Source organism: Rana temporaria, chromosome 3 (assembly GCF_905171775.1).
Source record: "Rana temporaria chromosome 3, aRanTem1.1, whole genome shotgun sequence".
Taxonomy (NCBI): domain Eukaryota; kingdom Metazoa; phylum Chordata; class Amphibia; order Anura; family Ranidae; genus Rana; species Rana temporaria.
Window position 1 is genome coordinate 317609459 of NC_053491.1, and position 14807 is coordinate 317624265.

The 14807-nt window shown below is 44.0% G+C and overlaps 1 protein-coding gene across 2 annotated transcripts in view; it reads right to left on the reverse strand.

Moving 5' to 3' along the window:
- Positions 1-5054: 5054 nt before the first annotated feature.
- Positions 5055-14807, reverse strand: part of FCHSD1 (FCH and double SH3 domains 1) — a 135636-nt gene continuing 125883 nt past the window's right edge. For both annotated transcript variants that reach the window (XM_040344951.1, XM_040344952.1), the window contains 4 exons: positions 13226-13431; positions 10418-10517; positions 8935-9002; positions 5055-5475 (listed from right to left, as the gene is read on the reverse strand). In XM_040344951.1, coding sequence (XP_040200885.1) covers positions 5416-5475; positions 8935-9002; positions 10418-10517; positions 13226-13431 — 434 coding nt within the window. In that variant the 3' untranslated portion in view covers positions 5055-5415. The remainder of the gene's footprint in view (positions 5476-8934; positions 9003-10417; positions 10518-13225; positions 13432-14807) is intronic.

A 14807-nucleotide genomic window follows, 5' to 3' on the forward strand; every position in this document is an offset into this window, starting at 1 on the left:
TGGGTTACAGTATGCACAGGAGAGGAGTGTGGAGGGTATGATGGGGGAGTATTTACAGGAGAGGAGTGTGGAGGGTATGATGGGGGCAGTATGTACAGGAGAGGAGAGGAGTGTGGACGGTATGATAGAGGGCAGTATGCACAGGAGAGGAGTGTGGATGGTATGACAGCTGGAACTATGTACAATAGAGGAGTTTATGACTGTGGGCAGTATGTACAGTAGTGGCGTGTGGAGGGTAGGACAGTGGGCAGGATGTACAGGAGAGGAGTGTGGATGGTATGATACTGAGCAGTATGTCCACGAGATGAGTGTGGAGGGTAAGACAATGAGCACTATGTACAGGAGAAGAGTGTGGAGGGTATGACGATGGGTAGTATGTACAGGAGAGGAGTGTGGATGGTATGACCATGGGCACTATGTACAATAGAGGAGTTTATAAAAGTGGGCAGGATGTACAGGAGGGGAGTGTGGATGGTATGATACTGGGCAGTATGTACAGGAGAGAAGTGTAAAGGTTTCGACAGTGGGCACCATGTACAGGAGAGGAGTGTGGAGGGTGCGACAGTGGGCACTATGTACAGGAGTGTTGAATGTGGAGGAGTTAGAGAGGGGACATTTTTGACACGCGTCATGTTTTATGTCAAATAGTCTCTTTCTTCCAGGCGCTTCGTTCCCAATATACAAGACTTAGGCATCCTTCCAATAATGTGAAGTTTATTCTTCAAAGATTGACAAGCAAAACGATAATGCTTACATATTGCCAGCTGATAACACATGGCAGGATGGTAATTCAGAAGGTTTTAGACGGAATGATGGTACATCATCTGCTAGATAGGGTCCCTTCCCCCATCTCCCTACAGGGTCGGGCGACCCAAGGTCCTTTTCTAGCTACTCAAACCACATGGATTCTTATACTGTTTTAAAAGCCAAGCATATTTACATTTAGACTAGCTCCAAGAAAGGTTGGTGAGCTCCTGTCACAAACGTAACACCCACTTGAGTATATTTAAGTAACATATCTCCACCCACTGTCTTGACGTAGATCTCCAAAAATACATGTAATGTACTGCAACTCACCTTGTCTGTCCTCAATAGTACCATGTTCAAATATTGATTCTCAGAAACTTTTATCACATAAAATAATAATAAATTAAAAATCTAACAAGGAGACACATGTGTGAAAAATTGTTGCTCAAGTACCGTGTAACATAAAAAGTTGCAAAGACCACCATTTTATTCCATAGTGTGTCTGCTAAACCAATATATGGGTCCGAAATCAGGTAACACTTACGCCGACGTATCTCTATATACGCCGCGTAAGTGCACAGATGTATCTATGCGCCGGACTCTTAATGCAAGATACGCCTGAATTTTGGCTTCATCCGACCAACGTAAGTTTCCTACGCCGTCGTATTCTGGGCGCATATTTACGCTGGCCGCAAGGGGCGCTGACCGAGATACGCAGATTCATGAACGTACTTGCGCCCGTCGCTGTAATATACGCCGTTTACGCAAGGCGTACGTCCGGCGTAAAGTTAATCCACCTAAAGGAGGCGCATCCCATGCAAAGGTATGGACGACGGAACAGCCGTCAAATTTTACGTAGTTTACGTAGGACTACGTGAATAGGGCTGGGCGTAGGTTACGTCACGTCGTAGGCAGTGATTCGACGTATCTTATGGAGTATTTTAGACGCGATTCTGAGCATGCGCACTGGGATGCGTCCACGGTACGGCGCATGCGCCGTTCGTTCGGCCCATCATTTGCATGGGGTCACGGTTCATTTAAATAGATCACGCCCACCGTCCACCTACTTTGAATTAGGCGGGCTTACGCCGAATAATTTACGTTACGCTGGCGCAACTTAGGGAGCAAGTGCTTTGTGAATACCTTGCTTGCCTCTCTGTGTTACGTCGGCATAGTGCATATGGGATGCGCTACGCCGGCAGAAAGATGCGCGGATCTACCTGAATCCGGCCCATAATGTTTATGGGTTCTTAGTAATTTTCTAGCAAAAAAATGATGATGATTTTTACATGTAGGAGAGAAGTGTCAGAATTGGCCTGAGCAGCAAGGGGTGAATATATAAATTATTATAAGCCCTGTGAGCTCATCCTCTGTCTGCTGCAGTGTGTGTCCGCTTGTATTTAAACTGGCCGCTCTGTATGTAGCTTCTGACAGGCTGCATAAGCAGCCTTTTATCTCCGGAACCATAAATGATAGAAGGCCCATATTTTGACCAGTGGTGGGGTAGGTCTTCAGCTACCTACCTCTTCTATGTGACCCCTGGTCAACGATCTAGCACCCTCAAAGTTTTTGGGGGGGCAAATGCGCCCATCTTGAGAAAGGGGCCTGGAGCTGCATCTTTAATAGCCCCTATGTTAAGTCGGCTCTGATTGGGGAATCTGGAGATGACCCCAGGGAACACTACTTTACTTCTAATTCATTAGAAAATGAAGTGTCGAATAAGATGACCTGGAGTTTTGTCTACACAGTCAGGGCACTTTAGACGGGAGGCTTTGGGGGTTATGGGGTGAGGCCATGAAGGAGATTGGATCAGACTGTGCCAAGGGAGGGAATCTCCAGATAGGGGTGCTGAGGGGATAGGTGGATCTTCGCCTCTTAAAGGGCCTGTGAGGGGAGGATCCCCCAAGATGGCATAGCTTTAAAAGTACTTTTCCGGCTGTATGATGTACTGAAGCTATAATTTAAAAGGTCTACTTTTCTTACAAATATTTAGGATATATGTTAAAATTTCCAAGTTGTCAGCCTCCAGGTTATGTTATTTATGAAATGTGATGTATTAAAGTGCTTGCCGAAGTATGCAACGTTATTACAGGGATATCCCAACTCTGCTATTGTGTTCTGACAGGGGGACTGCCCCTACCAGCACACCGGTCATCGCTCGCAGCCATTGGCTACCAGTGCTGATTAGATGCCGATCGAATGCTTGTTTTCCAGCATGCCCGTTTAACTGGCTTCTGTCAGCCAGACTGATTTACACAGGCCAAATGTTGGTCCGTGTGTACCAGGCTTTGGTGTAATTTCTGTCTGCTGCATCCTTCCTCTGCTATCTGCATGAGTCACTTCTGACAAGTTTTCCTGACACCAAGAGATAAAAAGGTTACAGAGAGGGAGCTCCAGTACAGTCTGATCGACAGCCTCAGCTCTGTTCCTGCGTGAAAAGTGAGAGACTCTTCCCTCCAATGGCTGTAGAGGAAAGAGGGCCGCAGATAAACTGGTACAACTAATGTAAGGAGGATGTTTTCGCCCTCTGTATAAGCCTGAGGATAGTCACTTCACTGGGTATATGAAAGGGTTTACAACCTGTTTTTTCAGTCGATCTAGACCCTAAATGGATAACATTCTGTTGCCAAGAGGATTTGTTCCCCCAATGAAATGGTCTTTAGCTTTTTTTTTTTTAAACCTTTTTGCATTTCAGCTCTGCAAAAAAAAAAAAAAAGTACAGCCATTTTCCATCTCCTTTCATCCCTCAGGTCTACATTAAATCATTCAAACTGCAAATCGTTGCTCCGCATCAGCTTCCTGATGGTGAGGACAGACCATGACTGTACAATGCATGTAGGTGCGGCAGCCTCCAACAGGGCCACACGTGACACAAGATGACAAATGTTGTGCGCCTACATTGTCACTCCAACACAAGACGACTGTGAAAACACCTTTGTTTGTTTGATACTTGCCTACACCAGGACATCCATTATCCACTTTTTGGGACTTTTTTGTCTTACTATTCATCTCATGCTTTTTTTTTTGCACATTATAATATATATATATATATATATATATATAGTATATATTTTGTTTTTTGCCATAATTAATTTGGCATTTGACCACTAGTTTATACATCACTTTTAGTATCATTTATTCATCCATTATTGATCTATTTAATTTATGCGCTGATCATTTTTTATCACATCCACTTGAGGTATATAATTATTTATTTACTTGTTCAGATTAAGCAGCATTTTTGTTTTTTTACCTTCATATTTTATATTTGTGTGGTGGCACAGAAGCACTTTTTACTTTTTTTTTCATACTCCTGAGGTACACTGTGCATTCACAGACACAGCGTGGCTTGGCCCAATATATGCTCCCTCCTCACAGGATATGATTTACAGGAGCCCAGGACTGCTGCCTCTGTGTCCTGTGACAAGAGGAACAGAGCAGTACTGCTGCAGCTGGGATGGATCGAGAGATGAGTCACATAAGTGTCTTGGGAGGTGGAAAAAGGAGAAAGCAGCAAGTAACCCCTGCAGTCTTTACAGTCGAGTATATGAAGGCAAAAACATGGCTCAGTCATGCATTTTTACCACCCCTCAACTGCAAATGTAAAGGCCTTAGTTCCCCTGCAGTCCTATAAATACCAATAGATTCTGCCAGTGGATACCACCTATAATGCAGCTGCCTGTGACTGGGTGGCAACAATGCTCCATTGCTCCTCATTGGTGGTGCCTGCTTGCACGATGAGCATTGCCACTGCTGCTCCTCAAACCTGCATCTGGTCATTCATGATCTGGCCACACCAGGTCCTCCTCTCCGCTTTTTGAATTGACAGTACTGTTGAATAAACTCCCACTGTGAGCTGCAGTGTCTTGGAGGGGCATGGATTGAGAATCTGGCTTACTCAGGCAAGGTAATGAAAGTTTCTGCTTACTTTACAAGGCCTGTGCATCACATAGTAACCGTGTGTGGGACCTGATTAGACATACAGGATCCGATAGAGAATACATAAAATACATCTGTCTGATATCCGTTGAGATAGTGGTCCCAGGTTCTTAGCATAGGCACCCATTACCACACTACACATTTGTTCCACGGTACGAGCACCAGCCCATGCCCTTCTAGACGTTTAGTCATCCTTTGTTTATGCTTACAAGTAAAGAAGAAATTCAGTATACAGTATATTCATAATCCCCAGAATACTACTTCCCCATGTAAAATACAGAATATTAAGAGGAAAAGCGCACTCAAGCTGGCCAGACAAAATTAAACTTGGTGACAGGTCAGACCGAATTACTGCCATAGCCAAGCACTTTATGATAAATATTTTTTTATTTTCTTCTAAAGCCTTTAAAATACAATATGCATAAATTATTTTAAAGCACATTTCCTTTGAAATCTAATAAAAGTGCAAAGATGGGGTATTAAAAAAAGGAAGTTTCACATAGGGAGTCAATTACATATGACCTTCTCGGCAAGTCTTGGGAAATACTGTATTCAGAGGAAAATGTTCACTCCTTTGGTAAAGTCTTCCAGTTTCACAAAGTCCCAGGAACAGGTAAACTGAAAGGCTGACATTGGTTTCATAGAATTCCAGCCACAATCCTATTTGCATAGATCGTAGGCGGCTTGTTGATATTCCTGACATGCAAGGCACAAGCCGCATAATCACAGTCAGTGGTCTGCAGGTAGGCTGTCTGTGGACTTGGTTGGAGGTGGAGGTGCTGCTCGCATCTGCAAATGAAAAAAAAAAAAAGGAAAATCTGAGACCCCGTGGAGAATAGAGAGATCACAACTAATGTATTAAACTCAACCTGCCAATAAAGCTCAACTTTGTGCATCTTGCGGTGCCTGCACATAGGTTTAGCTTCAAACCGATTCATGTGGACTCAGGCAATCCATGGATAAGGGCTGCATGCAGAGCAGTCTCTTATTTTAGAATTGGAAGCTTAAAAGGACCGAAGTTTCACAAACCCAGAAACCGATTTACTGAATAAAGAAAAAAAAACACAAAATGCTATTTCTACAAGGTTCAGTATACAGGGCCGCTGATAGGCCAGTACAACTGGCCCTGTTGTACTGGGCCTGGCCAGCAGGGGGGCCCGGACAATCTCAACAGAAAAATAATTAAGAAAAAAAAAAAAAAAACCTGACCGAACATTATCCAGACCAAACCCAACACCACCTGCCAAGTAACAACAACCACCCCCCCCCCCGCCCCCGACGCATTGCTTTTTACGTTTTTTTTTTTTACACAACCTTCCGTGTAGGTGACAGCCAGAAGGGACTATTTTTTCTATTTCGGGCGCGGAAGAATGTCTGTTCTCTGTTCCGCGCCCGCTCCTGATGCTGGCTGAAGTCCCGGCCAGCGTATGCTTCCCTGGACGCAGAGCGATTCCTCTCCCTCCGCTCTTGGCGCTCTGCTCTGTTCTTCGCGCGGCAAAGAGAAGAAGCAGAGACACAAGCGGCGGCTTCGGCAGAAGATAAAAAGAAGCATCTGACATCTGACTGACAGGAATAATTTGTGGCCAGTCCAGGCAGCAGCAGGATCAGGGAGGAAGTGACTCCTGGCTCCCAGCTAACACAGGTGTGTGTGCGCTTGCTTTGGGGGGGGGGGGGGAGATCTAGATCTACTACTACTACTACTACTACTACTACAGCAGCCAGCATCTATACATTATGGCTTTGGCAGCATGAGTGGCACTGTCTGCAGGTAGCACATGCGTTAACGCATGTGCTACCTGCAGACAGTGCCACCCGTGCCGCCAATGCCATAATGTGCTGCAGAGACAGTGCCACCCACTCTGCCAGTGCCATAATGTGCTGCAGACAGTGCCACCCATGCCATAATGTGCTGAAGACCGTTCCACCCATGGCATTATGCCATTGGCGGCATGGGTGGCACGGTCTGCAGCACAATATGGCATTGGTCGGCATGACATGGGTGGCACTGTCTGCAGCACAATATGGCATTGGCGGCATGGGTGGCACTGTTTGCAGGTAGCACATGCATTACTGCCCGTAACGCATGTGCTGCCTGCACAATATGGCATTGGCGGCACTGTCTGCAGCACAATATTGTATTGAGGCATGGGTGGCACTGTCTGCAGGTAGCACATGCGTAACTGCCCATAACACATGTGCTGCCTGCAGCGACAGTGCCACTCATGCCACCAATGCCGTAATGTGCTGCAGACAGTGCCACCCATGCAGCCAATGCCATATTGTGCTTCAGACAGTACCACCCATGCCGCCAGTGCCGTAATGTGCTGCAGAGACAGTGCCACCCATGCCGCTAATACCATTTTGTGCTGCAGACAGTGCCACCCATGCCATAGGCAGCATGGGTGGCACTGTCTCTGCAGGCAAAACATGCATTTGGCATTAGTGTCATGGCTGGCACTGTCTGCAGCACAATTATGGCATTGGCAACATGGATGAGAAAAATAATTATCATTTGTAGACAAACCTGCACTTTGTTTCAAGGCAGTGTCTGGGGAGGGGTCAGGGGCAGGGGTGGGGCTGAAGGAGGGACCAGGGGCAGAGCTGTAGGGGGCCCCGTCAGGTAGGCTGTATGGGGCCCCATGATTTCTATCAGCGGCCCTGTCAGTATATAGCCACACAACTTTGGGGTCCCTGTACTTGTGCCCTGTAGATGTTGCAAGGCTATAGTGCCACCCTTGCCAGGCAGTGATCCTCTTACAGGAGCCGACCTTATAACCATGAGATGAGTCACTGCTTGGCTCTGTGTAGTTTATTTCAGCAACAATGAACATTGGCAGTCAGCCTGAAGGGTAAAAATGTTCATTTGCTATAAATAACGCAAACCTCCAAAGTGAAATCGAAAGGGTTTTCTAAAATTCTTTAAAGTGGTACTAACTGCAAAATCAAAAAATGACACGATGCAGTATGTCACTAGCATTAAAGAATTTTAACCTATTGATCCTCCTGGTATTTTTCAACATCCTTTACCAGACCAATATAGGAGCAAAAGTGATAGATGGAGGGTTGAGCAAACCATTTAACAGTGGTGAGCTTTTATTCATAAAATTGAAACCTTTATTCCAAAATGAAAAAAAAAAAACGTTTCGGCAACTGCTTAAAAAGTGTTAGCTGGAGTTCAGCTTTTCTTTAATTAGTGAGTGAAGTAAAGGGCATACAAATCTGCTAGCCTCTTCAGACAATGCTGCTGTCCACGGGTGACTCCATTTCTTTTCCATTGATACAGGAGCCACCCTAAGACAAGAAATGTTACTGGCTGGATCACATGTGGAAAATGGAAAAAGTCTTAAAGAAAAAAAAAAACGAATGTAGCCTCCACATTTAAGGATTGGTAAGCTGCACTATTTAAAATTTTTGGGTTTAATACCACTTTAAATGAGTTGTAAATCTTGTGTTTTTCACCTTAATGCATCCTATGCATTAAGGTAAAAAAACACCTGGAAGTGACCAGCCCCCCAGCACCCCCGTTTTACTTACCCAAGTCTTTTCAGTCGGCGGAGATGCACTCTCCCTCTCTTCATGGGGTCTCGGCTCTTGATTAGATTGATAGCAGCGCAGACATTGGCTCCCGCTGCTGTCAATCAAACCCAATGAGGCAGGTGCCCGGGGCCGAGCCCGGCATTAGTGTCTATGGGCTCAAATGCTGGACTCAGGAGTGCGCCCGCAAGGTAATCCCAAGAAAGAGCGCTTCTCCTAGGGGTAATCGGATGCGGGAAGGCGCCGCAAGAGCAGAGGGACCCCAGAAGGTGGTGATTGGCACAACTCAAAACGAGCTGCACAGTGGAGGCAAGTATGACATGTTTGTTATTTTAAATAAAAAAAATAGGATTTACAATCACTTTAAGTTTTGGATAGAGAAGGGGACAGCTGAAAACCCAGTGTAAAAAGGTTGCTATCTCTGGCCTGTTGGGGAAACCGGACACAAGATGATTTTCTCCAAAATTAGGAGAGATCTCCACATAAACAGCTGTCCCAGAACAGGGGGAATCTCCCCAGTGAGGGACAATGGGGGGATTCTTTTTTGGTTTTTGATTCATTAAGGATTTTTTTTCTAGAAACAGTTGCAAAATGTAACAATACAGCTGGAAAGAAAGGTGAAAAGGCAGGTGGAAAAACAGACAAAAACTTTGTCCGGTGTCATGATAATAAGCAAGTTTCTATTGAAAAAAAAAATTCTATTCAAACACTTACTGGTCTCAAGCGTGTTGCTGAAAAATCCGGAGAGTTCTGTGCACTCCCTGATCCGTTCTGTTTCGGGTCTGGAAAGTAAATACAGCAATATTGATTGCAAATGACTCCTGCAGTCCCTGTGTCATCAACATGCCAAATTCCTTACACTTACAGTTTCTAAATGCACGATTATCAAGGTTTCCTTCAATAAAGACAAATCGAGGAGCTGCAACTGCTTTTATTATAAACATTGTATTAACTATTCAGCACCTTAAAGTGATACCAAAGTAATTTTTTTTTTGTAAAAACATGTTATACTTACCTGCTCTGTGCAGTTTTGCACACAGCAGCCTGGATCCTCCTCTTCTTGGGTCCCTCTTCGATGCTTGTGGCCCCTCCATCCCATTTTCCCACAGTAAGCATCTTGCTATGGGGGCACCAAAGCCAGGTTACAGCTCCCTGTGTCCATTCAGGCACGGAGCAGCAGCCCGGGCCCGCCCCCTTTCTCTCCTCATTGGCTGACTTTGACAGCAGTGGGAGCCAATGACACCGCTGTCTCAGCCAACGAGAAGGGGAGTCCTTGACAGCGGAGTCTATCGTGCATCATCTCTGGCTCTAGAAGGGGCTTAAGTAAATATTAGGGGGGCTGCGGCACACGGAAGGCTTTTTATCTTAATGCATAGAATACATTAGTATTAAAAACCTTCTGCCTTTACAACCACTTTAGGGCAACATCTGTCTAACTGCATTCAGTCTGCTTGATTAGCAAACATGAATTGGCAACTATCTTGTTACAGGTATTTATTTAGCACCAATTTACATACAGTATATTGTACAGTCACAGTATTTTGTAGAGTTGTCCTTTAATGAAAGCCTCCACCTCTAAATGGATAAGCCAAATGCACGGTTGTCTCCAAGTGTTCAGCAGAGTACAGCTTATCCATAGGTATGTAATGGGGTAAACACCCTTTCCTTGCAAAGACTGCACTGTGCAAATCACATGGAAAAGGGCAAGTATATTACCAGGCAGGCAACACTCACAGGGGTATTAAAGAGATTGGCAAACATCTTTGAAATGTAGCCATGTTTTTCATTATTTTTGCGCTTTTTTCGGAGTTAGGACTCTTTCACACGGGCGGAACGTATATCCGCTTTTCATCCATCCATTTTACGGATAAAAAGGGACATACATTGATCCCTATGATGGATCCCGGATGAACATCCGCCGACACCCGATTCTCATCTGGACCTGCAATCCTCCGATTCTGCAGATGGAGGAAAACCCTATTTTTCCATCCGTCTGCGGATCGGGTGAACACAAACAAACGGTCCGTGTTCATCCCATCCCCCCACCATAGGGGAGAGTGGCGATCTGACAGGGCGGTCCCAGCAGTGTGTGGGGACCGCCCTGTCATCTGCTGGCTCAGCAGGGATAACAAAAAAAAAAAAAAAAAAGTTTTCTGGAAAAGAAAAAGCTTTTTAAACTAATTTAAAGCACAAATACCTGGTTCTCCAGCAGCTGTCCCTTGTAATGAGGATCTACTGATGGAAAGTGGAGAAACCATTGGAGGAAGGCAGGAAGGTGGAGCAGGAGAAGGAAGATCCTACAATTGTATAAAATAGTGATACATTAAAAAGACTTTAGCACCAATAGAAATGCTTGGCCACAACCCAACCAAGCATCAAATCCCCACTGAAAAAAGCCAATTAATTACAATGAAAGATTCATATTGACAGCAGCAGACCGTTTTCAGGTTTTACTCAAGTATCTAACCCAAGAATAAATATTTAATACTGTATATTGCAGTTTACCAGTCCTTAGGATGTGGTGAATGCCTTGGTTTTAATTTAAGCCTTTCCACCTTTATTTTCACCTGACCTGGTCATTAAAGTGGTTCTAAAGTCTAAACATTTGTTACCTTAATGCATTCCTTGCATTAAGGCAAAACGTTTAGGCATCAGTAGTCCCCCCCCCCCCCTTTTAACTTACCTGTGTCCTCATTAGATCCAGCACTGGTCTCAGTGGCTTTGCTGGGGCAAGGAGAGCCATTGCCTCCCAGTGCTGTTAGAGCCAGTGACAAGGGAGGGAGGGTGGGGCAGAGTCCCACTGCCTGTGTCAATGTATGCAGCAGAGTGGGCAAGCAAGCACTGTGCCCCCCTTGGGAAAAAGTATCCTGAGGGGTACTGTAATTCCATTGCATAGAGCCGGTAAGTATAGTTTGTAAAAGGTAACATTTTTAAAAGAAACAAAAAAAGAAAACCCAACAATTTAAAACCAAAAGTATACATTATATTGCAACTTACTAAAAGATGTGATGACTGCACTCATTTTTCTTTAGGCTCTTTCATTTTTATCTGGTGATCTGTCTATTGTTTTTTCAAAAGAACTAGCTCTCCAACAGAATGACAGAGATGAGAAGAAACATTTACAACCAACAGAGGTGCTTACAATCAACGTTTCTGTTAAGAGACCTTTATCCCAAAAGGAAAGACAAAAAAACGTTGCTGTAATCGAGTATAACGTATTCACTGGAGTTTGGCTTTAATTTGTTAGTGTATTTAAATCTGCTAGTCCATCTTGTAGTCTGACACTGCTGTTGTCCAGTTACCATTTGCTCGAATAAGAAAACCAATTCAGTCGCCACATCTAATTGGCAAGCTGCAACATATTACATTTTTATTCTTGGGTCTAAATATACAGTACAGACCAAAAGTTTGGACACACCTTCTCATTCAAAGAGTTTTCTTTATTTTCATGATTATGAAAATTGTAGATTTACACTGAAGGCATCAAAACTATGAATGAACACATGTGGAATTATACATAACAAAAAAGTGTAAAACAATTGAAAATATATTTCATATTCTAGGTTCTTCAAAGTAGCCACCTTTTGCTTTGATTACTGCTTGGCACACTCTTGGCATTCTCTTGATGAGCTTCAAGAGGTAGTCACCTGGCGCAGCACCCCATCACTCTCCTTCTTGGTCAAATAGCCCTTACACAGCCTGGAGGTGTGTTTGGGGTCATTGTCCTGTTGAAAAAAAAATGGTCCAACTAAACGCAAACCGGATGGAATAGCATGCCGCTGCAAGATGCTGTGGTAGCCAATCTGGTTCAGTATGCCTTCAATTTTGAAGAAACCCAAACAGTGTCACCAGCAAAGCACCCCCACACCATCACACCTCCTCCTCCATGCTTCACGGTGGGAACCAGGCATGTAGAGTCCATCCGTTCACCTTTTCTGCGTCGCACAAAGACATGGGGGTTGGAACCAAAGATCTCAAGTTTGGACTCATCAGACCAAAGCACAGATTTCCACTGGTCTAATGTCCATTCCTTGTGTTCTTTAGCCCAAACAAGTCTCTTCTGCTTGTTGCCTTTCTTTAGCAGTGGTTTCCTAGCAGATGTTCTACCATGAAGGCCCGATTCACACAGTCTCCTCTTAACAGTACTAGAGATGTGTCTTCTGCAAAAGGTGGCTGTGACGGTATCGGTATGATATCCCCGTCAACGTTCCCTTCTTCCCATAACGAAAATCGCCCCAATATTCCACGAGGAGGGATATCCCTGGAATCGCCCAGAAAGCCACACATGAGACCAGCTTACTGCTTGAACAACACAGACTTTAATGTTATCACACACACAGCTTATATGTCATTTCCAAAACTGTTACAATGACAAATCTCCGCCCCCCTCACACTGGGGCTTCCATACAGATGAGTAGGTAGACACGACGGGGCCGATGCTGAAACACATTTTCTTTAGACAATGACATCAATGACGCTGAGCACTAGCTGTACTGAATACATCAACCAGACCGCTCGACCCCGCATATAGAGAGATAATTACCACAATGAAGCAATCAGAATAATTAACACAAGCCACTTAAACCCAGCTCTCCTTCACACAACACAATAGATCAATTAACCTTTAGAAATAGTGAGGGGACATTAGCACATCAATAACCTGGCTAGCAGGGAGCAGTAAACTGAGACATATAGGCAAATGTATCACAGTGGCTACTTTGAAGAACCTAGAATATGAAATATATTTTCAGTTGTTTCACACGTTTTTGTTATGTATAATTCCACATGTGTTCATTCATAGTTTTGATGCCTTCAGTGTGAATCTACAATTTTCATAGTCATGAAAATAAAGAAAACTCTTTGAATGAGAAGGTGTGTCCAAACTTTTGGTCTGTACTGTATATTCAAACAACTGCAACCAAAACCTCTTATTTTACATTGAGCACAGAAAAGTAATCTCTTATAAATAGCAACCTGATGAAAACGACAGATTAGAAATCTGTACCTGGTTTGGTTCTGAATCATCTCTGGACAACTCTTCCACAACAAGTGATGGAAACACTCCGACACGCCCATTGAATTCTCCCATCCAAAATCCATCATCTATTCCTTCCTCCTCTTTACGGATAATTTGAATGATGGATCCTTCTAGAAAACTGAGCTCTTCTTCGCTCTGTCCTTCATAGTCATAAAGTGCTCGGGCAAGAGATACTGGAGAGAGGAATAGTAAATATTAGTAATCCATCATTGGTTTAGACCAGGCATCACTAAATGGCGGTCCGGTTCCTCCCCCAATAGCCATAGTACCCGGACTGCAGCCTTCGCCAAATAGTTGCCTGTGTGTCCTCTCCTCATCGCTGGCTCGCCTGCTTGCTGACGCTATGTTTACAGCATGGCAGGCGCACAATGGTCTGTCCCTTCGATAAGATCGCTGCACTGCCCCCTCCCCACACTGTCTTATTCAAACAAGATGTGAAGCGTGGCCGCTCTGGGCAAAGGGCGGGACTTTAAGTTAAGTAGATGATTGGTATATAAACTTTGATCAGGGTGATTTGGGTCGTTTCTGTTGCGAATTACGATTTAAAAAGAGTAAACACAGTTGATTGATAATAAATGGCTTCAGCCAAACAGTAACCATGAGTAAAAGAAACGTTGTGTTATTCATATTCTCTGAAAAATGGCCAAGAAATCATAAATTCTGCCAGGGTATGTAAACTTATGAGCACAACTGTTAATAAAACTGCAAATAAACACGGTTGTCCATAGTCATCCTCAAGGGACGCACTAGAAGCACTTCCAAACCAATCAAAATTCAGAAAGACAAATTAAATACAGAAGGGTCTTGCCTGTAATTTTTCAATATCTTGTTTCCTGCAGCATGAACTGAATCCAGTATGGCAAAAGCAGCCATTTCCCATTCCAGACAACATCCTACATGCTATCCTGCTATAAAATGTATTTGTAATGCCGCGTACATACGACCGTTTTTAATGTCATGGAAAAAAACTTTTTTCTCTACGTGATTCTTGTCAAGCCTGCCTTTGCATACACGATCGTGAAAAAAAAAAAAAAATGCTCGAGCAAAGCGCGGTGACGTACAACGCGTACTGCGGCACTATAAAGGCGAAGTTCCATTCGGATGGCGCCACCCTTTGGGCTGCTTTTGCTGATTTTGTGTTATTAAAAGTTTGGCGAGAGACGATTTGCGCTTTTTAGTCTTCGTGCTTTTCAGTCTGTTACAACGTGACGAATGTGCTCTCCATTACAAATGCTAGTTTTACCAGAACAAGTGCTCCAGTCTCAAATTGCTTCTGAGCATGCGCGTTTTTCCCGTCAAAGCCTACACACGACCGTTTTTTCACGACGTGAAAAACGCGGCGAAAAATTAGAGCATGTTCTAAATTTTTAATGGCCATTTTTCACGTCGAGAAAAATGCTCTGGAGCCTACACACGATCATTATTAATGACCAATTTAAAAAATTGCATTTTTTACGTCATGAAAAACGGTCGTGTGTAGGCTTTGACGGGAAAAACGTGCATGCTCAGAAGCAATTTATGAGACGGGAGCACTTGTTCTGGTAAAACT